A 17473-nucleotide genomic window follows, 5' to 3' on the forward strand; every position below is an offset into this window, starting at 1 on the left:
CAGACCTTGCATGTAACTGGGAGGCTGCAGTAAGGCACAATCTAAAATCCTGCCTCTTGCAGCTTTAACCTGCTATGACTGGTGCAGTCCGGGGGCTCGTCAGGTGCCCAAGAGAGAGGCAGGAGGAGTGCCAGAGCTGCTTTCCTCAGAGGGAGCTCCTGCCCCTGCCTGGCAAGTGCTGTAATGCTGTTTCCAACAATTTTGACTCCGGTGGTCATTTTCTTGTGCTCCCACACCAGTCTGAATGGCTGGGAGGATTAAAACTTAACCACTCCCTCTCCCTCTATGAACCTATAAGTGAAATATTAAAATACCTTTCAGTGGCTTATAAATAATGTGGCATGACTCCCATGGGCAGGAAGAGCAGTACAGCCCATGCTCTATTACCAGGGTTAAAAGCCACCCTGCTGGGTGGCCTCCCAAGAAACTTGGGAGGATGGGGTACAAATGCCTCAGTAATAATTTTAGTACTGCTTGAGCACTCCAGATCTGCGACAGCTCTCATGTCCCTGCCCACTCCCATTGAGTTGCACCCAGACTTCAGCCCCCCCAGCGTAGGCATGGGGTGGTGCTGCTGAGACTGGAACAGGCAGGGCAGGCTCTCTGCCCTCCTCCAGCTCCAGGCACATGGCCTGGGCTACCCAATTCAAGCTCACTTAGAAACTTGAGCTAAACAGTTGTGCTAACTCTGCACCGTGGTGTGCTCCCCTTCCCAGGGGCACAGTGTGAAGGCACATGAACTGTCCAGGCCAAAAGACAGCAGAAGGGCCAAAAAGGTTCATCCGCTCAGGTTTTGAGCAATGTGAATGCAACCGTATCTGCTGTCTGGACCTAAGCTTGTCCCAGGAGCAGGTCACCATGGCCATAGAACCTGGAATGTGCATATAACAGCAATGCTTTCTCCAGTGCAGGTATTTGCAGCTCAGACTGTTTGACCAGAGGTAATTGAAAGTTGCCTGTATGTAGCCGTGTAATGACAGACTGCATCATGACACACATGCAAGAATGACAAGTTAAGGTCAAGTGGGCAAACTTCAGCTAACATTTCCAACCTGTGGAATGCCTGCATTGGCTGCCACCTGGCTCTCCAGTAGCTTGGTCTGTCGTATTCACTCTGTATATTTACCACCAATAATTTACAGCTGACGTTCATATTTTATGCCTGGTCATGAGGCATGTTCACCTGTCAGGAGTGTACGTATCAAGCTCAGCTGCCTTTTGTCAGAAGCAGCCCTCCGTGGCTGACTGGAACCCATTTTTCCCTGGCACCGCACAAGATGCCCAAGTGCATCCACCTAACTTTAGGGGGTGCCGTATGCACCGCCGTGCCCAGAGAGGTGACACGAGCAGACAGGCACCCACCTCCCGCAGTTGTCGAACCTTGCTGACTTGGATTCCCTTTTGCATCTCTCAGCGTCTTCTTCACACCTGAGGGGTGCTCCTGCCGGACGCGACACAGGCTGGGCCGGGCCGGGCCGTGCTCTGTCCTAAGAGGCAGCTCCTCCGCCTGCAGACTCCCCCCCGGCAGCTCACGCACCGGGACCGCCATCCCCTCCTCTCCCCGGTGCGGTGGGGCCCTACAGCGCCTCCTCGCGGCGGCTGCGGCTCGGCACCGCCCCGGCTCCGGTCCCGGCCCCCGCCCCGGTCGCGGCCCCCGCCCCGCCGCTCTCCCCGGGGAGAGGCTCGGCGGTTCGCTCCTCCTCGCGGCTGCGGGATTCCTCTCTCCGGGTTTTCGGGCCGCCCCTTCACACCCGCCGGCGGAGCAGGACGGCGTGAGAGAAACCGAGCGAGGTGGCGCGGATGCGCCCCGGCTCCCGGCGGCGGCGGCGGCAGCAGCGGCAACAGCGGCAACAGCAGCAGCGGCGGATGCTCGGCGGCACGGCGGCGGCTCCGCAGCCCCGTGCAGGGAAGGAGCGAGGCAATGAGCTGCCCGCCGGCGGTCGCCTGTGAGTGACTGCAGCGGGGCAAGAAGCGGCGGCGGCGGCGAAGAAGAGAAGGAGGGCAGCGATCCTTACTAGTACCCGTGAGAGTGCGGGAGAGTCCCGGCCGAGGGCTCGGCGATGCCCTTCGCCAAGCGGACCGTTGAGCCGCAGCGGCTGTGCCGGCGGCAGCCCGCTGCCTCCGTGCTGGAGGAGAGCTGGGGTGCAGAGCCGCCGCCGCGGGACCCGCTGCCGGAGGAGCCAGGGACGGCGGGCGAGGGCGCGGAGGCGGCCGGCGGCGGGGAGAGGGAAGCGGCGGCGGTGCTGATGGTGCTGGACCTCTGCTCGGTCAGTAACGTGGCACTGTCACGGATACTCAGGCAACTCTCCGACGTAGCGCGGCACGCCTGCACCCTCTTCCAGGAGGTCGAGGCTGACATCCAGAGCACCCACCGTCGCGTCCGAGCGCTGCACGGCCGCATCGCTGGGCTCCAGGGAGCTGTGCGCGGACTCGACCCCAAGCAGGAGGCAGTGCGTAAGTACCGCGGGATGGGGCGCCCGGCCGCCTGGGTAAGCCTCTTCCCGATAACCTGCCATGCAAAGTTTGGGGTCTGAGCCGGTGCGAAGGGAACCCGGGCGGCAGCGTGAGAAGGAGCTGTGCTGTGACGGGTCGGGCCGGGTCGGGTCGGTGGGCGCTACTGGGCGCCGCGGCGATGCCGGCGGGAGAGATGATGTCAGTGGTTTCTGTCTTACATAAGGAGCTGGCTGGCGGGGCTCTCGGGGCGCATCTTCTGCAGCTGAGGGTTTGGCCGGGGTGGGGGCCGACGTCTGTCCGCGAGGCCCCGCGGCTTGGAGGGGATGGGGATGACCCCCCCCCACCCCCCTCCCCGTGCATCTCTGGATTTTCTCGCCTTTGCTGTGCCGTGTCTTCCTCTTAGAAGTGTCTCTGACTTCCCGATCGAATTTTTAAGCACTTAAATAGAAATAATAAACCCGGTTCGTCGTTAGCCAAGTTTCGGGGACCATGAAGTAAGGAAGTTTGGTTAATGACTTATTTCTGCTTAAAGAGTGGCCCTGACGAGCCGGGGTGGGGGGAGGAAAAGATCAAGGCAATATGCGACTTCTGTTATGAGCAGTAAGTGCTTGAATGCTGCTGCTTCTCCACCCAAACTATAAAAGCGGTGACAGGCTCTGTAGTCCTAACAGCTGCTGATTTCTGCTGAATATGGTTCGTGTTCGCAGCAGTATCATGATTTTGTAGTCTCACTCATGCATATGCTTCCCAAGCACTTGTGGATATGTGAGTTTTGGCGTTTTTTGGTTTTGTTTTTTTGATAGGTAGGGCTGTAGATTGGAAGTCTGGAATAGCAGAGACTGGTATCAGTCCTGTCCTCTTAATGTCTGGTTTAGGAAAAGCAGTGCCTTCAAAGGGGAATTTGGCTTAGCTTTTGCGTTCTGCTGTTACCCTTTAAATCTTGAGTATTTATGATGAATACAGTGAAGTGAATTTACACTGGAGTAAATGAGAACGTGCCCTCTTCTAGATGGTTTTTAATGAACGTGCCATTTAAAAATGGTGCTCTGGATTTCCTCCCGTTTGGAGTGGTGCAGAATACAAGTAACTCTTCTAGTACCAGTGAAGCTGTACTGATTAACAGAATCAAGCCTTAAGTATTCAGTGGTATTTAAACTACATCCTCGGCAGCTGTAGAATGACTTCGCTGGTGATAAATTTATATACATCAGCTGTAGATCAGACTGAGGGAGGCTCTCTGTGGTTTCAGGACCTGTGTGTAATCAGAGTGGAGTGCTGGGCTGTGACTGGAGACTGAGGCTTGGCCGATGTAACGAGGGAACTGTCTGAGGAAATGAAACTCCTTGTATCACATTCTCATCTATAAGTCTTTTGAGCTGAGTTAACTGTGAGTTTAGACTAATGTAAGTGAGAGCAGAGCTTAGGCTTTCTAATCCATATGCTTTTTTCTTTCTTGCTTGTGCAAGTGCAGCTTGTTTTCAAATCACAGTTCAAACCCTTAATATTGCAGCACAGTTATGTGCTTAATTAGAGAGTCTGGCTTCACCCCATGATGATAAGCGCAGAATCTGCTTCTTTGATGTTTTTCTGTTTTCTTTTACATCATTTTCAGGAGGGGAGAGACTTTTGGTCATGATCTTCCCCGTGCACGCCTGCTGTGCCTCTTTCTCCTTGTGTATGGTACAATGTGCAGTGCAATGCTGCTGGTAGATCTGCAGATGTCCCTCCGTCTGGCCAGCCGAGGGTTCATTTACAGTGCCGGGCTTTCCCACTACTCATCCTCCAGGAGACGTGCGCCTTGCCTTCAGCTATACAGCTGCGGGCAGGCACATCACCCAGCCCTCATTGCTTCCCTTCATGCAGTGCCGTGCTACATGTGCTTTAAAGGTGAAAGGCTCTGTACTGACGCAGAGTGCACACACGGGCAACTTCTTTTCATGCTGTGGCTGCTTTTATTCCCCATCCAATGCTGGATCAGCACAGCTGCATTTGCATAGTGCTACACCTGAACATCTCAAATGGGACCTGAGCTGAGCAGCACCATTCTGCACATCTCCTCACATCTCCCAGAGCCATACACATCCACAGCAACACCTCCCTTTGGCCTCCAGGCTGTCCTGTGTTCCCAAGGGCCAGATAAAACTGCCTGGCAGGAAACTAGCCATCCGTGCTGTAGTGTATAATGATAGTGTGCTTTCTCTTTTATAGAATTATAGACTCAGAGAACGGTTAGGGTTGGAAAGGACCTTAAGATCATGTAGTTCCAGCCCCCCTGCCATAGGCAGTGACACCTTCCACTACACGAGGTTGCTATTACTTTCAGCAAGACTATCCTAATGTTTGTTTTAAGCATGAGGTACCTACACAGTTCACTCCTGACAGCATTACACTTAAGTCTTTGCACCCAATTGTTTTTATGAAACCAAGAGAATAATTGCAGGTTGTCTCAGGTTTGGCCAGGACCTTACCAGCATCACATTAAGGCATCCTGCCTTCTACCTCCTGTGGTAAACATTGGAATGGTGAGGCAGCCTCTGGTCTTCTGGCTGTCCAGCCCAAATGACACATCTAAGAATAACTCAGAATTGGCTGGAGGTTTGGACTGTTACCACAAGGAACAAGTTGGTGACAGGCATGCAGCCACTGCACCCATGTCATGATTGTAATGGTCACATTGAACTTGTTGCATACCAGGAGTCTGGAGCTGCTGCTGCGCTGCTTGGCACACTGACCAAGACACATGTACTTGTATGTTAGCACCATGACAGTGTAGCCCAACTATACATTTTTGAGTACTCAGTTTAAAACTGCTAGGCTATCTTGACATTCTTGGTGTTCTAACACCAAGTGCAGCACAGTGATTTGAGAATAATGCTACCAGACATGCCCTAGATACTGAGCTGTGACATTGGAAGGCCTTTTTCTCTGTGCCTCGTGAGCCAGCTGGATTCCAAGATTCTCTTGTGGAGGCACAGGGTGGGTGAGAAAAAGGAAATAATGGGCTAATGCCATCTTGGGAGCTACTGGAGCCAGTGACTGGAGGGGCTTCTCTACCCCCATCCCTTGCCCAGGATGCCATTCCTTGGCAATTGCGGAGATGGTACCAAGAGGAAGGGAACAGGAAAGGAGCTCTCTTGAAAACAGCATATCGTACACTTTTGGATAATAATATTTTATCTTATACTGAAAATAGTGCATTGTTGTATTCAAATAAAACAACTATGTTGGGTTCAAGGATTATTAACAGAAAATGGAAATTAATTAAGCCCACCATTTTTCCAGTAATGCTTATCACTACTGCTGTCATTTCCATGAGGCCTTAACAGTCTCAGCTCTGCTTCTATTGAAATGGTGAATATTTGCAAGACTGTGTATGCTTTGCTTTAAGAAAAGTACTTGAACTCCTCTGCTGATCTACTGGTAAAGGTGTTTACCTATGTGCTGCTCTTTTGTTTTCCCACAGTTCAGAAAGTGTGATCAGAAACTCTTGTTAGGCACAATAAAGGACTGATTCTGGGCAGTTGCAAACAGGTCATCTTCAAAAACTCAGGGTCCCTTGCCCCTGCCTTCCCAGATGCTGCTTGTCTTTTTATCTTTCTTATAAGCCTCTGGCCAGCTAGCATCATGCAAATATGAATACTTTCCCACTCTCTGACTGGAAGAGAAACAAGAGTGAGAAATGTTTTCCTGCTCATCTCCTGAACTAACTGCTTTGCCCTTCTGCTTCTTTAAGTACTTCACTGCTTTTCATCATGAGCAGCTCTAGGGTCTGCTTCTAAAGCAGAACCATGTGGGAATAACATGATTGTTGTCAGTCTGGCTGTTGCTTAGAGTTTCCTTATTACCAGCAAGAGAGCTGAGTAGTTTGGTACTGCCCAGTTTTATTATTAGATGCTTGATTTTCTGGGTAATACAGAAATGTCGAAGAAATGCTGGATTTGTGTGCAGACTTGGGACTCGGTGCCTCTGTAACTGAAAGATGATGTCTCAGTCAAGGGGACTACAGATCTGGCAGTCTAAGTGAAATATTGTATTTTTCAGAAACTGATGATGTAAGACATTTTGCTTTTTGAATAACTGGTAATGACTGGGCAGCAGATATTGAAAGCCCTAGTTAATGAGATCCTCTTTGCACCCTGGCATCTCAGAGAATTCCACACATTCCAGGCTTTTTTTCTGAAAGCATCAATGTGTTACCAGCAGCCAATCTTTCTAAAAGCATCGTTTCCAGTGGCTGCCTGCTGTATCTTCATTGCTTCAATTTTCCATTCCTGATTTTCCTACGTGCTTGCAGTTAGTGATACAACCACTTAGATGTGTGGGGATCTCCTGTGTTACTTTGCTCTTCAGAGGCCCCTGAATCTCTGCAGTGAGCTCCTCTATAGGTTTTTCTTTCCTGAAGTGTCAGTGTTGAGATAAAGAGACAGGTGTGAACTGATTCTTCATAATTTTAGGCTCTGCATTAATTTATTCTACTTGATTGAATATTTGATTGAAGTTGGTTGCTGAGGACAGCCTAGGTAGTGTCACTCTTGGTTTTAGTCTCTTTCATTGTGCTTTTTCGGTAGGGTTTGTTTTGTTTTTTTATTTTTTTTTTGTTTGTTTTTGTTTTGTGTTTTTTTTTTTTAATACACTGATATAATGCTCTGCTCTTTGGGTTTTGAGCACTGCAGGGAAATGTTTAATCAATTGTAAAGGTTTTTATGTGCCTTCTGCCACAATCCTGCCATTTTCACAAAACATACGTTGGACCCAGAGCTCATTAGATAATGCCTCTTCTCCTTGACTTAATGTGCTGAAGTCTCAATTGCTGCTTAAATGGAATATAGAAACTTTAATGCTTCCATCTCAGGATATGGCTACATTCTAAGGCAATCCCAGGCTAACTGTAGGTGAGCATCCTTGCAGAGATCTTCAGATCTTCAGGCAGGTACATAAGACCTTAAGAGTGGGTGCCATCTTGAAAGGAAAAAAAGAAGCAAGTGGAAGTTGAGTAGTTACACTTTATTCCAGCTTCACAAAATCCTAAAGAATTTTCATTGTACTGATTTTCTGTTGTGCTAAGACACAACTGTGTAGACCTCCTTGAGTCAGATACATTTGCATAAAAATATCTTGGATACTGCTGGAGACAAAGCAGAAGAGATTTTTAGCTTTGCTTATCTTTGTATTATAGTGTTTTATCATGTATCAGCATATCTAAGTGTAAGGGTAATAGTTACACTTTTAGAGGTACACAGTAATGTAGCCTGGGGCACATGAGCCACAAGGATACATTCAGAGATCATTTTGTACACTGAAATCACATTAATTGGCAAATCCTTGTTGGGTGCAGAATAAAACCCCAGAGAAAAGCAGAATTGTATGCTAGATGTAGTCATCCATTGCCTTCAGCTTTGTGTCCTGCACCTGCCCAAATGGAATTGCACATCCTCTTCACTTGTCCTTCTGGAAAAGGAGAGAGGCTTTTCGCTTTACTTGCCAGGTGTATTTTTTTTGGTGGTGTGCTGGTTGCTGTGGACTCACTCGAGTTAGAGAACTCGAGTTAGAGAACTCTCCTCTCTGGTGCACTTGACTTTGATTTGCCCATGAATGCAAATAACCCAAGTTGTGGGTGTGGGAAAGCTGGAAAATTTCCTCTGTGCTTGACTTATAAACGCAGAGAGTTGATGGCAAATTAGCAGAGTCGAAAAGAGCAGGAGGACAAAGCGTGGCTTTCCAGCTTACCTTTACTGCCGTCAGAACAGCAAAGGAATGGAGGAAGAAAAACCTGCTCCCTTAAGGATCCTATCCCCACCTTACCTAACATTAGCTAGAGCACCATTAGCTAAAGTGCTGTCATTTAAAAGATTCCTTATCTTTGTTTACTGAATGGCAGTAGAAGACCTTTTACAGGGGAACACATCTATTCAGAGACCGGGCTTGAGTTGTTTTTTTTTTTTTTTCTCATCCATTTAGTACCTGATAGAAGGTAATGGGATGGAATTTGTCAAGTGGCTTTGGCAGGGATGTAATGCTTTGGAAGTTGGGGTTGTCACCTTCAGTCATGTTGGCTTGTATAAAGCAGACTCTGGCTTCTTTGCAAATAAAAGCAGAGAGTAAACTCTTTTGTCCCGCTGAGGTCAGTGAGACTCGGTGGAGAGGCTCTGAGAGCACAGTGCTCAGGTACACTCACTAGCCTTTATCTGGCGTAGCCTGGTAACAGATGAAAATCAGACAGCAGTGGTTTTCCTCCAAAGCCATTCCCTGCTATGCATGGGAGTTAAATGTAAAACTTCAGGAGTTTTTCTGAATCTCATTAACTTGGACTTCCATCAGTGTAGCATAGAAGGCCTTTGCCTGTTCTATAGTTCCTTGCTTTTCATTCCACAAACAGGGTTTAAACTGATGTGACAGGTTTGAACTGTTTGAGGATTTCATTGCTGGGTGGAGAGTCTGCCAGCCAAAAGGCCTGATACCCCAAAACATTCAAAGCTAGATTGCTAACTCACTGCAGCTATATAGCTGTGTAATATTGTAATTATTAGTGGAACTTCTCTCTGGCATGTACTAAAGAGCCAAGCAAGAGGCTCCCAGTATGTTTATTAGAAATCCTGGTGCACATGGCTTAATTCCTTTAAGGCCGTTGAGGTCTCCTTTACACAGAAATAAAACAACAGAGAAGGTAGAATCAGGCCCATAAGAGACAGATCTACTGTAGGTCTTATGGTTTAGCAGAAATACTTCCCATAGCCCCTTTAAAACTCCATGCTTCTAAAGGCCTTTATAATTTAATGTATGTGTTCAAATGAAAAAAAAATCAGTGTTCCAGTGAAATCAATGGAGTTATTCCTATTTTTGGTTAGTTCCCCTTGCTGATAGAGGAGAGATCTGGAGATTAAGAAATAAGTAGACACAATTTACTCAGGGTATGGGGAGGTCATTCACCTGTTGATTCACAATGCATAAAAGATGGTAGTTTCCCTTTATGAAAGATGAAGGGCCTGGAGTGTTTCCAAAAAACTCTTTCATAGTTCTCAAATGTCCTTGGACTGAGGGAAGGACTTGCAGGAAGCAAATATAAATACCTAGTGTAACGGTGCCACTCAGCTGCTCTTCCGGACCAGTGGAATCGCGTTTTGTTGACATTTCTTATGTAGGTTTACCTGTTCCATGGCTTCAGTTTCAAGGATCAGATTATGGCTGGTCTGGCAGGGATATGCAAAGGTGGGGAGAAAAGAGAGGAAGCCAGCCCTTACTGCTTGCTGGCATGAGCTGGTCCCAACCACTCCTTCTCCATTCTGGCGAAGGCAGGCATGTTAAGCATGGCTGCTTAAAGGCAGCACCTGACTCTTCCTCTCTCTAAACTGGATAGCCAAAGAGACTTAGGAGTGAAGGGAAGTGCTGGCTGTTTAAAACAGCTCCGAAGGGGACATATTTCCTTCACACATGCCTAGACATGGTGGGCCCAAATCAAGCAGAGACCCTCAGGGAACTCCTAAAATCAATGTTATGATGCCCAAAGTGAGGAAAAGATACGACCAGCTGATGTGAATAATACACATGTATTTAAAGAATGTTGTTGCAGGGTTGTGTGGTCTTCTGCGTTAGAGAGCTGGATTTTCAAAAGCTGCTCTTTCCAATTATTTGGCATCTCCATGTAATCGAAGGCTGACATCAGACTCTCAATTGGAACTACTTGACCTATTAGGCTATGAAGAGCAGAAACTTTCTGTGTTACTCAGTGTGTATGTGGGGGGAAGGATTTTTTCACTTCCTTTGATGTACTGGCATCAAGAGAGGGAGTCTTCATTTCTAATTGCTTCTTGTCTTTGAATTTATATACCAATATGTAAGTAACTGCAAAGGGAGATAGCAGAATTTATAAAAAGTTCAAAAAGGCAGGGCTTAGAGCATGATTAAAATAAAAGATAGCATACAGTGTGTGCTGGTTTTAGTTGAAATATCTCCCTAGAATACTTTCCATTTACAGTCTCATTATATCTAACTGCTTCTAATGCACTGCTTAGTTTAACAACTGGCATGTTTTTAGGGTAGATTTTGTAGTAGATATACACCCACTGTGTTCTTAACTCAAGACTTTAAATTGCAGTATCTGTATTGGACAATCTTTTCTTATACTTTCTTGGCTGAAGGCTGGAAGAAAGCAATAGTGATGGGAACCTAATTAAGCCTGTGGTCTAATTACACCAGTAGCTGTGTGCTTGAAATGCTGCTAGATTCAATGAGTGCTGTGTGGCATTGGCATGTTAAGTCCCAGCAGAGGTATTTTATTTTATTTTATTTTATTTTATTTTATTTTATTTTATTTTATTTTATTTTATTTTATTTTATTTTATTTTATTTTATTTTATTTTATTTTATTTTATTTTATTTTATTTTATTTTATTTTATTTTATTTTATTTTATTTTATTTTATTTTATTTTATTTTATTTTATTTATTTTATTTTTTTATTTCCTATTTTTTTTAATAGGATCACTATAATTCTCTCAAAGCCATTGTAGTTTTCTTTTTTTTCAGCTGCTGAGGCAGTTGGACTTTGAACTATAGCCACTCAGACCGAGTCCCTGAGAAAGTTTGGAGGTGCTGTCTTGCTAGTGTGTGCATGTGATTAAGGAGAATGAGCATAGGGCGGTGTGTTTGTGCTATAAATATGCATGGCTTGTTCAGGCCTCTCCAGCTTTTCCCCCTGCCTTCTCAAAGTTTTTTTGTTAGCTTGACAATGTTTGAAAAGACCTTTAAGTTGGCCTGGACAGAGGGCAACTGAGGGGGGGGGAAGTGCTAATCCTTCTCCTTGAAGACGTGTGTATTAGTGGCTGCAGAATGGGATCATTTTAGAAATGAAATATGCAGGGTGCATTGAAAAATTCCTGTGTCCACAGGCTCTGGATTGCTTTAAAGACAAAACTGGGCTCTCTGTTTCCCACCCACCCCCCGCCAAAAAAAAAAAAAAAAGAAAAAAAAGAAAGGTATTACCAAGCATTCTTCTATTCATATGGTCCGTGACTGCCCCTGGTTGAAGAAATTGGATTTTATTGATGATGAAGCTCAGGATAGGCAGCACTAAGTCACTGTGATGTTCAGAGGCCAACTTATTTTTTAGATGGTATAAAGGTTTCTCTGCATTCAATGTTTAGTGAGATATGATAAGGAGTGATTTAATTTTAAGTGAAATGAGAGATTTATTATGATTAAAGACTTAGCATGCAAATGAGAGTGGGTCCAAAGAGCAGGTGCTACCCAGCTCCATTTTTCCTCCCTGTAAGGTTTGTTTATTCACTTACAGGAAAAGGAGGGACAGTTGTTGGTATAGGCATGGTCTTTTCTTGGTGACACAGTTTTTGGTGAAGTGTTGTGTACAGGAGGATAGTCAGGAGATGTATATTAATTCATTTCTCAAAAAGAAAAGCATATATCATGGATTGGCCACTGACTTTCATGTGCCCAGCTCTTACTCTGGAAGCTACGTAGCTCTGCACAATCCAAGTTTCAAATGCAAGCATCTTTTTGGTTTTTTCCCTCCTTGTTTTTTTTGGGGGATAAAGTTCTCATACTTACCCAATCCCCCTTATGGCTACACAGCACAGTTTCTGCTGCTTTGAGCTGTGCTAAATTCAGCTCCTCTGGCCTTCCTATACCCCAGCAGTTAAATATCACAGAGCCTGCTATCTCAGCATTCTGAAGAGATCCCACTTACCCTCCCATATCGACTCTGGCTGTAACAACTATTGCTGCGGAAACCTGAAGTCTTGGTCTCTGCAACAAATTGCCTAAAGTCTTTCACACAGTTAGCACACCAAAGCTAAATCTTCCCCATAGGATGAATTACTCTGACAACACCATTTTAAGCTTGGTTTCTTTTTGAAACGAGTATTAAGAAGTAGTACATTTTGTGCTTCTGTAGCAGGGGAGGCGGTGGACATGCCTGTGCATCTCACACCATTCAGAAATTTTATATCTGTTATTCAGCTGCGATTCCAACTACATTGCCACAGAGTAGAAATCATAAAAGAGGCTGCCAGTTCAAGGAGAGAACAAACTATTCCTGCTTCATTTGAAGGAAGGGCTTTTTCTTTATTAAACACAAGAAAATGATTCCTGGGGAAGGAGCCCATACAAATGTTCCAGCACAATAAAATAAAAGTGTTTCCCTCTAGAATTACTGATTTTTTTTTTTTTTTTTTTTTTTTAGAAACTTATGCTTTGAGTGACTTTTGTTTTGGGCCATCCTATCCATTGCTCCTCTTTTCATGACAATTTCACAGGGGCTGGATGCAGCTACGCTTTTACCTCTAGTTTAATGGCAAGCACTGTTCTCTGTTAGAATGAACAGTATTAATTTTTATGTCTGTGGTTTATTCTCCATTGGTTATCTTCTATGTGATGCTGTCTTGTTCATTTAATAAACTAGTGATAACTTGATAAGATTTAATTAACCCCCTCCCGCAAACATAACCTGCTTTTAATAGATGTTATAAATGCATTCATTGTGCCTGACACATTAAAATCACTGGTTTAAGTTCCTTTACTTTCAAATTGCACTCTAGCTGAAGAATATTTTGTGTCAATCATCTTGTCGTTACTGTGCTAATAGCCTAAAATAAGTATCATTACTTCATGACTTCAGCAATACTTTTTGGCTTCCATTACAGCTGCCACAGGCTTGATTCAGCTTTGATACCCAGATAGAGATTGGAGAAGCTGTTTTGGACAAAATCCTCCTAATGGAGACTAGGAGGCTCACCTGAAGATTTACTGTTAATTCTCTATTGCTATTAGCCTGTATGAATCAGTGCCCAGAGCCTGCAAGCTCTCCTTTTCCCAGCCATAGTGACAAAGAAACACTAGTCTGGGTGCAGATGTCTGCAGTTTCATTCTTGCTCATTCCTGGGCTAGCTGACATACCCAGAACAGGACTATGGTGCTGTGCCACTGCCTGGGGCACGGGACTACCCAGGCAGCAATATATTTGTTATAAGCTAGCCATGCAATCCATCCCTGCACAACAAGGCATCAGGGCTGTGGAAAGATGGATGTGTTGTACAGTGCAGTCACATGCACCATGCACTGCAGTGCACTGGACCAGATCTGTTTGAAGGAAGCTAGCTGGAGTGCTTGGGAAGTGAGTTAGGATGGCAGCCTTGACCACAGATTGACTGCAGATGAAGTTGACCACCCATGTCTGACAGAAGAGGAAAGAGGCTGAAAGCAAGAGCTGTTGGACCTGTTCTCAGAGTTCCCCTTGACACCTTGAATAAATTACAACCCAGGGTATTTACCTATTTGTATTGTAAACTCTTTTAGTGACCTTTGTGAATACATGCAAAATTTACAGGGTAATTCCATATCAGATCCAACCATAAAATCTTGTGCCTGCAGATGGGCTATGGAAATGAGCACCTCTATTTGAGGTGCCCTGGATCTGTAAGTGAGTGAATGGGTTACGGCTACCTTTGGCAGCTATAATGTGGCTATTCATTTATGAAATTGTCCAGGTGGAACTTAACACAAATTATTAATGTAGATTAGAAGTATTTTTCATTTATCTACTAGTTCCTAAGAACTCAGCAGAAAGGTAATTCCTCAAAGGAAATGAGAGGGAGCTGCAAAATATCTCAGCTCAGGGTGATTTCTTTTTTATTTCCTTTCTGGAACTTTGTTTCCTGTTTGGCTATAGATTTGACCTGATAAGCAGCATCTTGGACTGTGAGACTAAAAGGTTGTGTGACCATAAAATATGTGTGCTCAATTTTGTGTAGACCTTCATAAACAATAGTTGAAATAGAATAGGCTTGGGTAGCATCATCTTCCTAAAAACTTGTATGTCACTAGAACAACAATGTTTTGTGTATCTATACATATGTATAATCACATATCTAGGTAAAGGAAGAGGACCAGTGGAAAGATTGGACAAGATAACACCTCCTAAACCTTGGTCACTGAGGTTAAAAAAGCTTAATAAAGGGGTGAAGAACTTTACGGCAGCATTAGCAGCAACCTGGTCAAACAAGAGAGCAACTGTTCAGTTATACAGCTCTCATTACAATGGCAAAAACTGAAGGTAATTGATTTCTCTTGAGCTTTCCTTGTTTTGACTTTCTGTCTTCATCCAAAAGCAACTTGTGGTTGATTTCTCTTCCTTCCTGTCCCCTCCCTCTCAAAGAGGAAGATCAATTTGGAATTGATCTTGTGACGGTAGTGATGAAAGCTCCTCTACTGGATGTAATGGGTGATCCTGTTTCTCCAGATATTAGGTACATCTTGCTTTGGGGTGTGGAAATTATGCTGTTTGGTTGTACTTGCAAGAGTAAAGCCTTTGCTTTTGAACGAATTGACCCTCCTATTGAAAGAGAGTTGAAAATAAAATAAAACTGTAGAAAACCTCAGCCTAGTTCATGAAATTAATTCTTCCAAGAAAATAGATGGGTGAGTGAAAGGTAAAGCGGTGCAAGCCTACCGTATAGTTTGCAGATTCACTGAAGAAATGTGTTTTATTTATTAGTGAAAAGACATATGTCCCCTGCCTTTATTCCCTTTTGTGACAGTCAAACTTTGGGCTTGTTAAATATGTCTTTACAGAAGCTGGCACATACTGACCCTGTTTGCTGCAGTCTGCTCTTCTGTAGTTTCTTGATTCTAGTGGCATGAGCCAGATGGACAGAGCCCTAGAGCTAAGTGATGGATAGCACAATTAAGTGTTCTAGTATTGAAGGCTGGAGCTGATTGAGTCAAACTTTGGCCAATATTTCAATATTTCTTTGTCCAAGATACATTTGCTATGCCAAAGTAGTTCTTGATTTCCTTTCAGGTCATATTACTTGGGTAGGAGGATGTTAAATTGCATAACAATATTTTCTTCTACGTAATACAGAGCTCTCTCTACTACTTTGTGTCCTGACAGCCCTTGTCCTGGGTTCGTTGTAACACGGCAGCATTACAGGAATGTTTTGTAACCTTGTAGGGCTTGTAGAAGCCTACCTGATTTTTTTCTGTCTAATCTGTATCGCCTTTTTTCTGCTGTGTTTTAGAGTTGTGCTGGTCAGTTGGGAGTGCCATGTAAACCCCTGCTCTCTGCAAGCCCCATGCCAGCACAGTCCTGGCCAAGCACATTGTGGATACTGGAATGTAGACACCGGAATGTGGCTCTGCAGCTCTCATGATTTTGGAGTCTGAGGAACCTGGTTTAACACTGACTAGGAAACCATGCTGGATGGCTGTCTGCCATCCTGCAGCCTTTTTCCTTCCTGCTTTCATGTGCCATTTATAGAGAGTGAATTGTGTCTCCTACCTCCACTTCTCCCCTTCCTTGACAAGACGCTTAGCAGCCTTGGGGGTGCAGAGCAAATCTCAGAGAAGCTGAGGTTACTCCTCTGCTTCCTCTTTGCAACCTAGGTGCTTTCCAAGAGAATGTGTTCCCATGCATAATGTTGGTGGGCAGCTTGTGCTGCCCTGCCTGCATGCTGTGCAGCCTCTGGCAGGATGGTGTCAATGTGTGGGAGAGGAGCCGGCAGTGGGAAGGGAGTGGATGTTACTGTGGATGATGTTGTGTATGCTTAGTGCGGAGATGATAAAAAACCAAAAGAGAGAGAGTATATGTTATCCTTGGAGCAGCCTTGAGAAGCTTCCTCAGGTCTCCTGAGGTCTCCAGGGTCTCCTGCTTCACTGCCAGGGAAGTTTTCCATTGTGAAACAGCACTGAATTCCTCTGTGTGGCTGGTGGGCACAATGGTGTGTGTTTGATCAGGGTGCTACAGACTGAGTACCACTGAAACCTGCTCACAGATAGCTGCACTTGGCCAGGCTGAAGGGATGTAGCCTGTGAAACGTTTTCAATACCATGGCAGCCCTTGGAATAAATCTTACAGTATAGGTGTTAGCTTATAGGTGTTAGCATTGCCATCTAAGCGTCTAGAAATGGGTTTGTCTTCCATCCTGAGTGACCATTGTGTATCATGGGTTTGAAAGAAACTCCTGATGGGCTGTAGCTGTGGAACCTCACCCCCTTCAGAGGCAATCCTGCCTGGATGTGGTCCTGCAGGGTGGCTGGACAGCCTCTCAATGGTTTAGAAAATGGTACAGGAATGACAGTATTTGTTCTGTTTATGTGCCATGTGTGCACTGTTTGTATGCAGCATTATGAGAAAACATAGCAGGTAGCTTTTAGGTAAACTCAGCTGTTATTTGTAAATGGCTGGTAGATGTGTAGAAGAGACACAGACCCATGCAGGTGCTGAATCCCTCCTGAGCGGGCTGAGGGTGTTCATTTCTGCACGTTGGAGCTGAGGAGGAGGAGGAGAGCCTAATGGCCAAAATACTAGTGCTTAAGAGACCTGAATTAATCTGCTGACTTCTCATGGGGGCTTGGGCAAAAGTCGTTAGTGCAGTTCAGATCACTGAGTTTCAGCAAGCTAAACTTCAGGCTATCCATCCCATTGAAAGGTGAGCCCCTTTCTCATGGTCAGGCAGAAAAAGTTTCTCGACCATGTGATTGCAGGAGTCCCTTAACTTCTGTAGGTGTCATGGTGTGAAGTGGGTACTACCATGGGCTCTGTAGGCCACTGTTCCTCAGCTCTGTGACAGCCATCTTCTCAGAGGTGGTATTGTGCAAGCAGCGAGGGTGAGCTGGGTTGTGTGGTGATGGATGCTGTACAGGTACCCCACATACACAAGCCTGCTTTGTAAATGACAAGCAATTTGCAATGCTGAGAACTGTCTGTATCAAGAGTGCTTCTGTCCTTCATGGACAAATGCTTCCAGGTTCTGTGTGGTTATTCCTGATGAAGGCAGTGTTCCCAGGTGAAATTCTCTAGTCCAAGCAGCATTTCTTGTTATAGGCAACTGCGGCTCTTGCCCTGTGAGGACTAACCTTAGGTTTGCAGTTGCCAATCTTCCTTTTGAGGCCTGGCTCACAGAGGAGATTGAGTTTACTTACATTACAGACAATGTGTCCTGGTTAATTACAGTCATGTACAGGTTGTACCTTGGGATTTTGTTTAATTAAAAATGGTGCTGGGAAGT

The 17473-nt window shown here is 45.2% G+C and overlaps 1 protein-coding gene across 2 annotated transcripts in view; it reads left to right on the forward strand.

Moving 5' to 3' along the window:
- Positions 1–1651: 1651 nt before the first annotated feature.
- NHS (NHS actin remodeling regulator) overlaps positions 1652–17473 on the forward strand; it is a 252574-nt gene continuing 236752 nt past the window's right edge. For both annotated transcript variants that reach the window (XM_062603706.1, XM_062603707.1), the window contains exon 1: positions 1652–2454. In XM_062603706.1, coding sequence (XP_062459690.1) covers positions 2061–2454 — 394 coding nt within the window. In that variant the 5' untranslated portion in view covers positions 1652–2060. The remainder of the gene's footprint in view (positions 2455–17473) is intronic.

Source organism: Pezoporus occidentalis, unplaced genomic scaffold, assembly GCF_034315485.1.
Source record: "Pezoporus occidentalis ecotype Australia unplaced genomic scaffold, CSIRO_AGI_Poc_V1 ctg81, whole genome shotgun sequence".
Taxonomy (NCBI): domain Eukaryota; kingdom Metazoa; phylum Chordata; class Aves; order Psittaciformes; family Psittacidae; genus Pezoporus; species Pezoporus occidentalis.